The 14,894-nt window shown below is 37.7% G+C and overlaps 1 protein-coding gene across 1 annotated transcript in view; it reads left to right on the top strand.

Annotated features, from left to right (window-relative positions):
- The window catches only part of LOC144221774 (dystrophin-like), a 150,420-nt gene that overhangs the window by 19,578 nt on the left and 115,948 nt on the right, over positions 1-14,894 (top strand). Inside the window, exons 2-3 of the mRNA XM_077752330.1 lie at positions 4,863-4,955; positions 6,583-6,660. Of these exons, the coding sequence (XP_077608456.1) occupies positions 4,863-4,955; positions 6,583-6,660 (171 nt within the window). The remainder of the gene's footprint in view (positions 1-4,862; positions 4,956-6,582; positions 6,661-14,894) is intronic.

The raw sequence follows: 14,894 nt of genomic DNA, 5'->3' as shown, positions 1-14,894 counted from the left end.
CCATACTTAACAATCATCTATCAGGGTGCCTGGGTGGCTCAGTTGGTTAAGCGTCCGACTTTGGCTCAAGTCATGATGTCACGGTTCGTGGGTTCGAGCCCCTCATTGGGCTCTGTTCCGACAGAGCCTGTTTCAGATTCTGTGTCTCCCTCTCTCTCTGCCCCTCCCCCACTCATGCTCTGTCTCTTTCTGTCTCAAAAATAAATAAAAAAACAAAAGGAATAAAAAAAACTATCATCTATGAAAACCACCTATTTATATCATGATGGATTGCCATAATTTTATGGGAGGTGGTCAGCATCATCCACCAGTACATTTTGAGTTATTTTTACCCTCCTTTTTGGTGTTTGATTTGCAGTGCTTGTGGTATATCAAGTATCTAAAGATTTATAATAACAGAGAAGTATCTTGGCTTTCTGACCAACAGAGATATCCAGAGGCTGACCTTTCTGTAACCAGAAGGCCATGCTAAATAACTCTTGTGCTCTTTACCTCTCATTGAAATATTATATTGATCCCTGTGTATTTTTAGGTTAAAAGGTTGCCACAACTCTGAAGAATCAGAAGTGATATAAATATTTTCACAAATGTATTTCTGTCCCTTTCAATTTTTTCTTCCACTTTGATTTTTTTCACTTTGTTTACCCCACTTGCTAATCAACCTATCTGATTTTTTTTTTCTTTTAAACCCTTTCTCTGCATCTGTATTTCTATATATCATACTGACAATGATCAGGAAGCCTTATTATCTCATTTTATGGTCCTTTCATCTTGTTATTTGGGTTAGTAAGGAAGAAGACAATATGTAAATGAATACAGTAAACTGCTGAGTAATATCAAAAGTTCACCTTTTAAAGAAAATACAAGTCATGAAAGGGATTGAAAACAGAGAGCAATAGGGTCATATGGCCCAAAGAGAGTTTAATGTTTTGTGTGTTTTACAAAATAATTTTCATATACTTGAAAAGAAAGCTGTTAAAGGTAGGGAATTTTAAAGAAATATTCCTGTTTTTATGGCTCAAATGTCATTTGCAACAAAAAGACATGCTAGGTATAGAAGGTGAAAAGGGAGGTAAACAACAGATTTAGTGAAAAGTAACCCTAAGAACAAAGGGGGAGGGGGCTCGAAGCCTCTGAGTGCCATCCACATTTACCAGTATTAGTAATAGAATATGGGTGACATCTGTCCTTGGCTTTCACTCTTACAGGGGCACCAAACTAAGAAAAAACCAGAACACACTGTATGTGAGCTCTACACTTTCTAGTAGATTCAGTAATGTACCATAATTGTATTTAGTCTAGAATTTGGTCAGAGAAAGAGAAGTCAAGGAATAATTGAATAAAACAAGCAACAAAAAATCCCGTGATTACGTGATTATTGAGTGTCTACTGTCTGTGAAGTCTGTATAGCACTTTAAATATAGCACTTTATTTAAGCCTCAGAACAGTGCTCTGAAGTGGTATTATTTCAATTTCCATTTTACTGAAGAGTATATTGTGCTTCAGAAAGGCTAAGTCACTTGTCTGAGACAACACAGCTAGTAAATAGAATACTTGAGTTTAAATTCAGCTCTTTCTGCCTCCCAAAGATGTGCTACTTTTAGTGTATCATAGCTTTAATGTTACGGAATGAGGATTTTAATCTAGGAAAGAAATGAAAACCATCCAAGAGAAATGAGATGTTTTGCTTTCCCTGGGGTCTTCATACCACAGGAAGAAAAATACTGAGCACCTGAAGATCCATGAAGTTAGAGGCTAAATACCGTGCATTTCATTAAGTGTCACTTTAATTAGACCTAGAAGGGGAAATTTCACTCCTAAGTGCTTGTGAATACTTTAAAAACAAACATTCACTCAGAAACAAAGGCAAAATCTCAATAAATTCTTAGCATAAGACGTATGTGTTTATAGACATTTTGAACCTGCTGTCACTGCCTAATTTATACTGCCAGACTTGGGGTAAATTCATTCTGTCTCATCTGCTAGAAGGATGCTTTGGTAGAACATTCTGAGAAGCACTCTCTTAGAGAATGTGGATGTAACAAATAGAAATTGGATTTCAATTATGATACATGAATGTATCATGTATCATATGAGTTATGAAAGTTATATATGATAGCAGGAACTTTTTCTCTGTCACCTCATTCTTTCAAGTGCCCCAAATAGATGTGCCTGGAGGCCTCTGATTACCTACACTTCTTCATTCCCTCTCCATTTTGTTTGATTCCAGTTTAAAGAATTATAAAATACCTTGGCCTGTGTATAAGAGCTTGGATCAAAGCAAGATCCCCTTTGCCTTGTTGACCTTTGTCTGGACTCCCTGTCCCCAAAGCATGAGCTTTAGAGTCTTTGTGTCTTGGATGTTAGATTATCCCTCTGGTCTTGGGTTCATGCTTTACGCTGTGACCCAACATTTACCTCATCCCCTGCCCCTACTCTTCTTGAATGAACATCTTGCCACTCACATCCTTCCTGGTTTGACAGGCTTTGTTATCTATCATGTATCTATCTATCTATCCATCCATCCGTCTGTCTGTCTATCTATCTATCTATCTATCTATCCATCTATCTATCCAGATACATGTTTTTTAACAAGAACAAGTATCTCTGTCAGGTAAGTATATTTTATTTTTTTCAAAACTTGACACATTTCAGTGTGCAGTATTCTTTTTGTTGATAAGTTTGGAAGTCACTCACTTCTGAAATTCATCTGTAAAATTTTGCTCCTGGATGAAACAAAAGAAAACAGAACAGCCAACAGCATTTTCAAGGCATGGTAGACCTTCAACCAATTTGAAAGTAAAACCTTAATATCAATCCCCCAAATGCGAAGCAATCCCATGTTCTATGTGAGATTCTTGACAGAATTATTATAAAGCGTGCATTCATTTTCTTTACTCATTAGTAGAAAGCTTTCTGTAAGATTTCATAAAAATGGCAGGTTGTTTTGAGATTTATTTGCACATTATGTGTAGTCAAGATGTTTTTAAAATTTCCAGAATATTCTTATTTTTGTGCTGTCTTCTCTTTCCTCTGGAATTCTTAAGCAGAACTATTATTACAGTCGAATTTCCAAAGAATAGCTTGCAGTTAACTTTGTCAAAGCATCTATGTGGCTTGTTTTTCAAAGCTGGAGGTGGGAGTGTGGCCTTTTTGTGGGGATCTATGTTCTCATTAGGTGAAGCACCCAGGCATTGTCAGGACTTGTCACTGACATGGCTACCTGGCTGTATGGAGAGCTTCAATCCTATGTCTTTAATCTTGGAAGCTTCAGGGACGCCCTTTGCCTGGAAATTGATGCCATTCTTTGTTTTTCTTGGCCTGTGTGAAATGCAAAGTTTGCCCACGATCAAGGAAGGCTTGATATGTACCCAGTCACCTGAAAACTAATGTTAGACCCATCACCTGACATTTGGGAGAAAATATTTCATGGTCCTCATACTATGGGTGTTCCCGCAGTTCCTGGGGAACTATTCCTGGGTCCCTTTTACTGCTTCTGCATAGTCTTACCTTTTGGGAATATTGGTTTTCTCTGCTGGACTCAAAAGTCATGTCTGGCTGATTTACTAGTGTAAGCTCAGGTTTATTGGTGCTCAATAAACATCTGTCACTGATAAATTAGGGCTTTCTAGAGAAACTGGCTGATGAAAGAGATGTGAATGATTTCATAGGAAGGGATTTTAGGCTTTCAACCAGAAAAAGAAAATATTTGAGGGCATGACAGAAAAAGAAAATATTTGAAAGATAATCAGATGGAAGGAAGAAAAGGCCTAGAAAGCAGTATGATAAACTAGGAAGAACAGGCCTCTCAGGAGTTACACAAATCCAGACAAAATTTTGGCTTTACCATCTTCTAGTTTTTGTGACAAATGGCCACATGGTCAATCTCTGTCTTGTCTATAAGGCGAGTATATTAGTGCTAACCCACAGCTGTATCACAAAGATTTTACGATCTACTCATTTAGTGAAGTGCTTTTCATGAGAAGTTGCTACAAAAGATGCTATGAGTGGTTATTATTTTTCCTCAGTATAGTTCCCAGGTAAAGAACTGAGGAAAATAGATGCAAGCATGTCACAGGGCCGTTTCAACTCAATTAAAATCAAATCTAACATATGAGCCATGCAAGATGAAAATAGATTGTTTTGAGATAGTTTCCAAAGTGTATGTTTAGAGAAAGCATGCTCTGTGGGTGCAGGGTGGTGGACCCTCTATGATTATATGTTATACTGCCAAGTATGCCACACAGTTAAATTTTAAGCACCTGCCCAGGGCAAATTGCATGTGGTCTGTTTCTTTGTGTGTTTGCCTATCTCTCCTTCATAGAATCAGCATTTAAAAAGTTGACTTAATTAGACTAGTTAGGCTACAGATATCCAACTCACCTTATTAAGAAAAAAACAATTTAAATAGATATGACCTAATGATGATATATTGCTTTTTTGTTTTTGACTTGGAAGTTCCCTTTTCATCCTTTACCCTTGGTAGGTTAAGGGTTAGATACATTACATATTCTTTTTTTTTTTTTTTTTTTTTTTTTTACTGTTTATTTTTGAGAGAGAGTGAGAGAGAGAGAGTGAGAGAGCATGAGTCAGGGAGGGATAGAGAGTTAGAGAGAGACACATGCAGAATCCGAAGCAGTCTCCAGGCTCTGAGCTGTCAGCACAGAGCCCGACATGGGGCTCGAACCCACGAACCGCAAGATCATGACCTGAGCTAAAGTCAGACGCTCAGCCGACTGGGCCACCCAGATGCATTGATACATGGCTTATTCTTAAACATAGCTTTCAGTTTTAAAAGGCATAATCATGGAAATGGATCACTGGAAGAGTGCTTGGTTTAATTGGGTATTTTCATGTTTCAGTTTGGGAAGCAACACATAGAGAACCTCTTCAGTGACCTACAGGATGGGAGACGCCTCCTAGATCTTCTGGAAGGCCTGACAGGGCAAAAACTGGTATGTGAATTATTCATAAGAAAGTTCACATGAACCTCAGGGGAATTTACTAAGAAACAAGAAACAAAATCAGTATAGTTTTTTTACTTGATCTAGTAAAAGGCACTAATTTAGTAATTACCAATTTAACTGGCAATAGAAGACCTATTCCTGAATGAAACAATCTTCAATATTATTTTTATTTTGGCACACTCTATCATATGTAAAACTAGAAGGTGCCATTTTTCAGTAATATAATTTAGGTTAAGTAATAGATGTTATTGGCTCATAATATCGGGGATCTTTGTTACTGAATGTCTTTTTATAAGGCTTTTATTCATAATGATCTTTTAAGTTTAAGTTCATTTATTTATTGTGACAAAAACATTTAACTTGAGATATGGAAAATGAGGAGTTGCAAGATGAATAAGTTCCAGAGAACTGCAGTACAACACTGTGCCTATGGTTAATAATACAGATCTTTCTTGACTTACCATGGGGTTATGTCCCTATGAATCCATCATAAATTGGAAATATAATTTGAAAATAGATTGAATACACCAAACCTACTGAACTTCAGACTTTAGCCTAGCCTACCTTAAACATGTTCAGAACACTTGTATTAGCCTGCAGTTGGGGAAACTCATCTACCACGAAGCCTATATGATAATAAAGTGTTGACTGTCTCATGTAATGTAATACTTGACTGAAAGTGAACACCACAACGGTTTTAAGTGTAATGGTTGTTTATCCTCACGATTGCATGGCTGACTGGGAGCTGTGGTTCACAGCCCCTGCCCAGTGTCACCAGAGTATCGTACTGGGTTATCACTAGCCTGGGAAAAGATCCAAAATTAAAATGTGCAGCACAGTTTTTGCTGAATGCATCTCACTTTTAAACCATCATAAAGTCCAGAAATCCTAAATCAAACCATCATGTTGGGGACCATTTGTAGACTGACGGTGCACTTACAAATTTCTTAAGACGCAGATCTCATTTTAGGAGTAAATATGGCAGGCATCATAATGGCAAAATTTCTAAAACTCTGAAACTGCTTAAGTGAGTTAATCCGTATATTGTAATGCACTGTGCAAATGTCCGTTTCGAAATTAGAGGATGAGATGGGATTTGGGGGATTGAGAGTGAGGGTTATAGAACCAAAGATGATTGAGGTTTTGAGCTTCGTTGATGAAGACAGTTAAGGTAATGTTGACAAAAATAGTTTGTCTTAACCCTATTTGGCATTATATAATTTTTCTAGGCTCGAGTCTCTTTTATACTTTCTTTACAAGTATGAAATCAACTCACTTCTCTACCCTACTAATAAGCCTTATCCAATGTTGTTTCTCTTCCTGGTCATGCAGTAATCCCCACCTGGGCTGTAGAATGAAGAGATGGTAACCAAAATACATTTTTTTGAAGAAAAAAAAACACTATCATTTTTCTTGAGGAGCAGTTGGTTCATGCTAAGAAAGTCCTATGACAAGGACAATTACCCCAGAGCACTTAAGTATATTATATTAATGCCTCAAGGCCTGAGTTCATTTAAAATATTCAAACTTAGAAGTGAAATGTATAAATTGTTTCATTTTCTAGTAGATTGTCCCTCTCTGCTGGGCAGTAAACATTGTTTCATTTTGTTTTCAGCCAAAAGAAAAAGGATCCACAAGAGTTCATGCCCTGAACAATGTCAACAAGGCACTGCGCGTCCTGCAGAAAAATAATGTAAGTGGAGACCTGGACAGTCTGGAAACCATGAAACAGCGTGCTTCGTGTTTGAGTGAGGGCTTTGGCCCCAAATGCAGGGAGACCTTCTCGAGTTCTCTTACAAATCACTATAGTGATTATTAAGAGTAGCTGCTGGTGGCAAATGGGATTCAGCAAGTAAATGTATGCAGTCACAGAGGGCAGGGAATGGTGTGACTGAGACCCAATAGGGAACTCTGTGTCGTTTTCCGATTTACGTGATGCAGTTATATTTGAAGGACATATTAAGTCCTCTGGTGAACCTCAGTTTCTTAGGGCAGTGCTCTGTGCAACAAATGGCTTTTACTAGGCTGAGTATTATTTTTTATGTATAAAGTGTTTTGTAACATGGTGATGGTCAAGTTTGCTGGAATTAAGGCCACATTTATTATATACCACATCCACGTAGGAAAGTTACACAGAAAAATCACTTTTTCAACTTACGGAACTGCAAATATGTTTTCTATTGCTAGCTTTGATTTAGTTTAACTGGATGAACATGCATGTGTGGTATTAGAAAGTCAACAATTAGACCTAAACAAGTATGTAGATGAGCGGAGTTTTTGTTGCCTTAGAGTAGCCTTGTGCTTCCTCCTTCTACCATGATACTAGGGGCAGCCCTCCTTTCTTATCAACTTCCTGTAATCTTTGTAATTGACCAATACGTTTACTAGGCCTGTCGTAGCTTCCTAATTACATCTCTCCTTCAAGGATAAATTCAAATAAATTGCTCACATACTCTTAAGATACCCATCATCAGTGATAGATTAGCTGTGATGTATACTCCCCCAGATGTTGTTCAGCCCATCTGCTCCAGAGAGGGCATCACATGGGAAAGGGTAGTGAAGGCTGGGCAGCATTTGAATCATTTTATGAATTTAGGATTATTGTCATATTTAATCTATGAAAATTGCCTTATAAAATCATTATGGATTTTTATCATTTTTGGAAGTGATTAACTGTATTTTCAAATTTCATGTAGGCATAAGACAGTCTACAAAATGTGTGTCTCAATATCAGTCTGATAGATACTTTTGAAAGATGAATGTCACACACATTGAGAATATTGTTTTTAAGATATTAGAATTTACATGAATAAAAATCTTTTTAGACATCAGTTCCCCATCTTCCATTACAAAATATACAAAGCAAGGAAGACAGCAGCAAATTCAAAGAATCATTATACCCAGTCTATTTGATGTAGCTGATCTCTTCCCACCAACATAATACTTGTTATTGAATTTTTTGAATTTTTTGGTTTCCTCTATATGCTATAATTATTAATTTCACAGTTTTCAATATAAGACCAGAAGAAATTCTGGTAGTAAAACAGAAAAACCATAAAAGAAAATCTCTATGACTTTGGGATAACCAAATATTTCTTAGAGGTGAAACCAGAGGCCTGATTCAAAAAGAGAAAAATTAACTTGAACTTCATCAAAATCATGAGTTGTTCCTATGTGCTGGATACAAATCCTTTGTTTTCTGCATTGCAAATGTATTTTCTGCCTCTGGATTACATCTTTACTCACTGGTGCCTTTTGATAAAGCACAATTCTTCATTCTCATGTAGTTCATTTTTATAAATGTTCACTTTATAATTTTGTATCCCATTTAAGAAATATTTGCCTGTCCCAAACCATTATGATATTATATTTTGTTGTCTTCTGCATAGGCTTCATTGTTTTAGCATTTGAATTTGGATGTATATATCACCTGTAGTTGATTATTGAATTTAGCATGAGGAATGGGTTATGATTCAATTCATTGTCTCCTTCCTTCCTTCCTTCCTTCCTTCCTTCCTTCCTTCCTTTTTTCCTTTGGAATCTAATTGTCACTACACCATTTCTTAAAAAGAATGTCACTTACTCACTGTTCTCTAGTACTATGTGTGTCATAAAAATTTCTTGGTACAAATGTTCTCTTTTGGACTTGAATTCAACTTGCATTTTTCTCTTTGTCTATACATGCTCAAACATCATGCCATGTGGATTATTGCATTTTAAAACTTTTTTTTAATGTTTATTTTTGAGACAGAAAGAGACAGAGCGCCAGCAGGGGAGGGGCAAAGAGAGAGGGAGACACAGAATCTGAAGCAGGCTCCAGGCTCTGAGCTGTCAGCACAGAGCCTGATGTGGGACTCTAGCCCAAGAACTATGAAATCATGACCTGAGCTGAAGTTGGGCGCTTAACCAACTGAGCCACCCAGACACCCCTGGATTATTGCATTTTTATAATACATCCTGGTATCTGGTGAACAAGGGTCCCCCACTTTTTTCTTGGTTATATTGACCCCTTGTATTTCTGTGTTCCTTTTACCATTATCTTTTTAATTTCCATATAAATCCCATTTGGAATGTCATCAACAGTAAGTTAAATCTATAGATCAATTTGGGAAGAAATGATACCTTTACACGGTTGAGTATACCAGATTCCTCCTATGATTTCCCCTTTAGTTTATTCATTGTTTTAAGTATTGGATTTGACAGGATGTGAAAAAAATCCATTAGAAAAAATGGTCAGAAAATTTGAACAGGAACTTCCAAAAGAGCATGTTCAAAAGTTGAAGAATATTATAAAAAAAATGTTCAACCTCAGCAGTAATTGGGGAAATTTAAAACTGCAATGAGATACCAGTACAAACTCATAAAAATGGGTGAAATTAGAAGAGCTAATAATGCTGAGGGTGAGGATTTGGAATAACCTGGACTCCTAACTGGTAAAAATGTAATTCAGACAACCACTGAAAATAGTTTGGCATTATGTAGTAAATGCAAAAGTGCATAATTCTTATAACTCAACAGTTTTGTTCTTAGGCATAGCATATAACTACCATTTATCTCTCTGTGCGTGCATGCGTGTGTGTGTGTGTTTGTACAGAGAGAGAGAATGTTCATAGCAGCTTTTTAACAAATACTTATTTATTTTGAGAAAGAGGAGAGAGTGCATGTGCAAGTATGGGAAGGTCAGAGAGAGACAGGTAGGTGCAAGCAGGGGAAGGGCAGAGAGAGAGAGAGAGAGAGAGAGAGAGAGAGACAATATCCCAAGTAGGCTCCGTGCTATCAGCACAGACCCCAATGCAGGGCTCCATCTTACAAACTGCGAGATCATGAACTGAGCCTAGGTCAAGAGTCAGATGCTTAGCTAACTGAGCCATCCAGACAACCCCATAGCAGCTTAATTTCTAATAGTCAAAGCTGGAAATGACTATGGTATAGTCACAGGATAACATACTATAAAGCAATGAAAATGAACAAATGATAGTTATATGTAGTACATAGGATGGATCAATCTTCTGAAAGAGATTTGAGCAAAAGAAGTGAGACACAAAAACATACCTACTATAATTTCTTTTTCGATTAAAAAAAATTAATGTTTGTTTATTTTTGAGAGAGACAGAGTGTGAGCTGGGGAGGAGAGAGAGAGAGAGGGAGACACAGAATCTCAAGCAGGCTCCTGGCTCCAAGCTCTCGGTACAGAGCCCACTGCGGGGCTGAAACCCAAGATCCATGAGATCATGACCTGAGCTGAAGTTGGACGCTTAACTGATGGAGCCACTCAGGCACCCCTACTATCATTTTTTTAAATTGAATTTCAAAAACAGGCAAAATTGTTCATGGGTTTAGGAGTCAGAGGAGTAGTTACATTTTGGGAGGAATGAAAGCAGTTAAATGCATGAGTGAATCTTGTGAAGAATTAAAAGTATTGCCTATTTTGACCTGGTGCTTGTTACATGGGTGCATTTGCTTTGATAAAATTTATCATAGTCTACACTCAAGTACACTTTTCTTATGTATGTTATAGTTCAAGTCCCATTTTTAATGTTAAAAAAAAGAGGAACCTTTGAAGGTAAAGTAAACCTAACCTTACAACCTCCCAAATGCCAAACAATAGCCTATTTATCAATCTGACAGTATGCCTGGTATTTTCTCATGAAATTGTTTAATGAAATGTGATAAGTGAATATACAAAATTAGAATATGATTAATGTGTTTTATGGATCTTTTCTCAGATGGTCATATTTCTTTCTGAAAATGTAAAACCCTGAGAACTCCCCATTGTTTGAACAGGCAAAGACCCCGAAATGAGGGCTTACATTTGAGAAGCCCTTAAAGAGCAGTTTTCCTCAATTCNAAATGGAGGGATCTGTATGAAAAAGACAGAATCTCAACTAAAATATTTTCAAAGGGGAACCAAAACCCAGAGTGAAATAACCTTTACTTCAAGTAGCCCCAGGCTAAAAGACACAGAATATAAATGTTCAAAGGTAAATTTATTATCATTTTATACTTCTCTATTATTTTGTAATAAAAGAAAGAAAGTACAAAAGAAATGGAAAAGATTCCCAAGAACACGTTTATTAGTCTCTGATTATTACCATAAAGAATAAACACACAGTTAAATCAAAGAGAATGTTCAAGAGCAGGATTTTTTCCTCTAAAGATGGGCTTAAGTATATTCTATATTAGATGAATAAATGAGCCTGGAGCAGAATATATATAAATTGGCATGTTAAATAAAATAGTAGACAGGGCTGTTTCAAATTTCCTTTTAAAAATCACAGATTCTCAAATTGGAATGAAGGTATTTATTGGAGAAGGTGAGAAATCATACCTTAAATAATAATGGTAGTACATTTATGTTCAGCATATTATCTATGTGTTAAGTTGTATGCTAGGTGTAGGAATACTACAGTCAGTGATCAGAAGAAATACAGTCCTTTATGTCACAGTGTTTACAGTCACATCCCAGAGGACAGTAACATTTAGAATGTATATGGTGATAGCTAAGTGAATGCGTAAGAGGTAAACAGAATAGGAAGTGTAGGAAGACCTCTCACTTACATCATGATATGGGTAAAGCCTGGAAGGAAGTGAGGGAGTGAGCTATGGCATCATCTATAGGAAAATGGTCCAGGCAGAGGGATAAAACTTAGGGAGAAATAAAACATTGCAAACAGGACTTACTAGGAAGACAGGACTGAGTGTGGAGAAAACACAACAGAGAAGGGGATCGGAGAGGTACCTGATTACGTGTGGGAGGCAGAAAACATGGGAAGACATTGTTAAGCTTTGAACTCAGTTCTGAAGGAGAAGACAGTGATGAAAAATAAAGGGGCTGCTATGAACTGAAAGGCTAATGAAACTAGTTCTTTTAAAAATTAAAGAAAAAGTTAATAAGTAAGTTAATCACAAAGAAAAACGTACAAGAAAAGCATTTAAAAACTANACACACAAAGACAATTTACTGGAAATATTTATTTGATGTTATAGGCTGTTTTATTTTTCCAAGATTTATAATGTCTTTGCAATGCACATGGGTGAAGAGTCCCCTACTGACAGAGTGCTCTGGTTGGGTCAAAAGGCCACTGATAACAAGAGGGACTTCTAAAGCAAAAGTATTAACGTAAGTTTAAAGCACAGGGTCTGGCAAATGCCTGCCAGGGCACTGCGCAAAAGGAGAGTCTTCAGAGCCCCTTTGTGGGGCTCTCCAGGCACCCCTGAGTTCCCTTGGGCCCCTTTGGTAGAAGGGATCCCGTAAACTTTTTTTTGCATCCATACAACCACCATTCATTTCTGCATGGCTTTCTTCACCTCATNGTGGCGCCAAGCCAGCCCCATGTTGGTTTTTCTTTTGGCCTTCCTGGGTGCGCCATCCTCAGCGGGGCACTTTTCTGCAGCCTTTGGTTCACTGGCTGGCTTTTCTTCTTCTTTGGGCTTTCCCTGGCTCTTGGGCTTTCCCTTTTTTGGCTTTGCCACACCGCGGGGCTTTTCCCCTGTGCTTTAGTATTTCCTCATTTTTGGTCTTTCCCAGGTGATTTGTCTTTCCCTCAATTCCTAACTTTTCCTCGGTTTCCGGAGTATAAGCTCCTGCTGTGCAAGACCCATGGCTGGTCTTCGCACTCCATCTTTCCTTGTTCTCAGGCATTCCTCCATTCTGCTGCAGAGTTCTTCCATGTTGAGATTAAGCCTCCTTTTCCAGTCATGCAGGGATTCGGGACAGGCTCCTCCTCCTTGTGTAGCCTTGCAGAGTGCTGGGGGGCCGGGGCAAGCCTGCTCCTGGGGCTCCCGGAAACCCAGACGCCCTGCTGCCAGGGCAGCTCAGGGAGTCAGTTCCATGCAGGCAGTGGAAGCAGGTGGTGCATGGACTGGATGGCAAGGCCGGAAATATAGTTTTCTTTAGAGCCTTTAATTCACCATTGTCAGATTAGAACACCTTTAGCAAACAAACAAACAAACAAATACATAAATAATTGAGACTATGGATAGCATAAATAAACTGTAAATTTAATAGCAGTTTTCTTCCCATGGATATTCCAAAGCGCAGGTGACTTTATGAAATATGTGTGCATTATGTGTAAATCTCCTGCCCTATAGAGTTGGATTTGCAGGAGAAGCAGTAGTTTATCATTTCATTTAAATTAGCTAAATCCAGATCTGGTGCCTCATACAGAGAGGGGAACAGCCTTTCCTCTTCAGTCCATTGCAGTATCCACTGATACATTCACCCCCTAATCCTGAGTCTTCTCGTGAAGTCGGGTTTCTCATTAACATCGCTGGCATCAAACAGAAAGCCTGCAAAAACAAACCTGAAGGGACTGTAACGAAGTAAATCTATACAGAAATGTGAGAAGAATTAAAAGAACTAACAATGAACGGTGAAACATGCAGGGATTAGCATGAGTTAATAGCCTTCATCCCTAAGCCTTAAGTGACAAGAAGGAGAGAGCTGTTACCTTAAAGCAGTGGAAGCTCTGACCTTGTGAGAGGGACCCGTCACCAGGAACTGTGACCATGGGTATCTAAATGAAGTTCCTCTCACATCGTGGCCTGCTGGGTGAGTTGGGAGAAGATCGATACCTTGGTCTCTCTATCCAGTCCTCCATTATCCTGCTCATGCTACTCACTGGCTAAGCTCAGCCAAAGACCAGAAGGTGAGAGCTCTTAAGTGATGAAGTCATCTGGTATTGGATGAGTCACCTAATACACCGAAGGGGTGAAGAACAAACAGAGAATAACCAGCATTCCACCTATCTCTGTTTTCTGGTCACATGGGGACTTGAGACTGTCTGCACTGAGAGCCCTAATGTTGGCTAGGGTGCAACCTTGCTGGATGTACCAGGAAGCCATTCACTTTTGAAACCACACCATCTCTATTTCCTGACAGGGAGTGGAGGTGGTTTTTGGCTAATTTTGGGAACCATCTGATATCGCATGCCTTCCTATGCTTCTGGGAAACATCAGAGCCAGAAAACTAAAACAGACTAAGAGTTATTTTTAATTTCTGCTCTGCTGCATGCACTTACCAAAGGCATAGGAGAAGATAAATATATAAGAAATATTACTAAAAAATATTTTTGCCATATGTACAAATATGGATAATGTATTAGGATGCAGTGAAGAAGAGCTTTTAAAGTGCATACTCTGATAATAATATAATACTAGAAATTAATAACACTTTTAAAAATTCAATTTGATTAATTTAAAATGTTTTGTATAGGGAATCAAGAGTACAAATCCACATTTGTACAGGAAAAAGCTTTCCATGAGAAATGGCCTAGGTTTTAGCCTGAGGCTCAATTTGTGTCTCAGCTTTTATTTTCATTATGAAAAAAAGGATAAAATAAATTAATTCAAGATTTCAACCATAAATGTTACAAAAATAAGAAAATGCTCTAAGGAAAGTAGAAAATAAAGATAAATGAAGAAATAAGTTAAATGAAACATTAGAATAATTTGAGAGCTAGTTCTTTGAAATAAAATAATAAAATAGACTAATCTCATAAATTTAATCAGGAAAATGAGAGGCAAAAGCAAATATATGCAATTTAAACATAGAAAGAAAATAGTAAACACAAGTGTAAGGAATATAGAAACCAAAAATGGGATCTACATAGAATTATATGTTCATTATAAAACAATTAAATTAGATTATGTNAGTGGGGGAGGGGCAGAGAGAGAGAGGGAAACACAGAATCCGAAGCAGGCTCCAGGCTCTCAGCTGTCAGCACAGAGCTCGACATGGGTCTCAAACTCACAAACTGTGAGATCATGATCTGAGCCGAAGTCACACGCTTAACTGACTGAGCCACCCAGGTGTCCCAAATATAGAGTACTTTAATCAGTAACCAAGAGAAGTGAAGAAATCGTAAAATTAAACAAAACCCACCCTTCCCAAAAGCTTCTGAATCTAATGGAACCAAGGGGAAGTTC

The sequence above is a fragment of the Crocuta crocuta genome, unplaced genomic scaffold, assembly GCF_008692635.1.
Source record: "Crocuta crocuta isolate KB4526 unplaced genomic scaffold, BGI_CrCroc_1.0 scaffold834, whole genome shotgun sequence".
NCBI classification, from domain to species: domain Eukaryota; kingdom Metazoa; phylum Chordata; class Mammalia; order Carnivora; family Hyaenidae; genus Crocuta; species Crocuta crocuta.
This window is presented reverse-complemented; position numbering and strand designations above follow the sequence as displayed.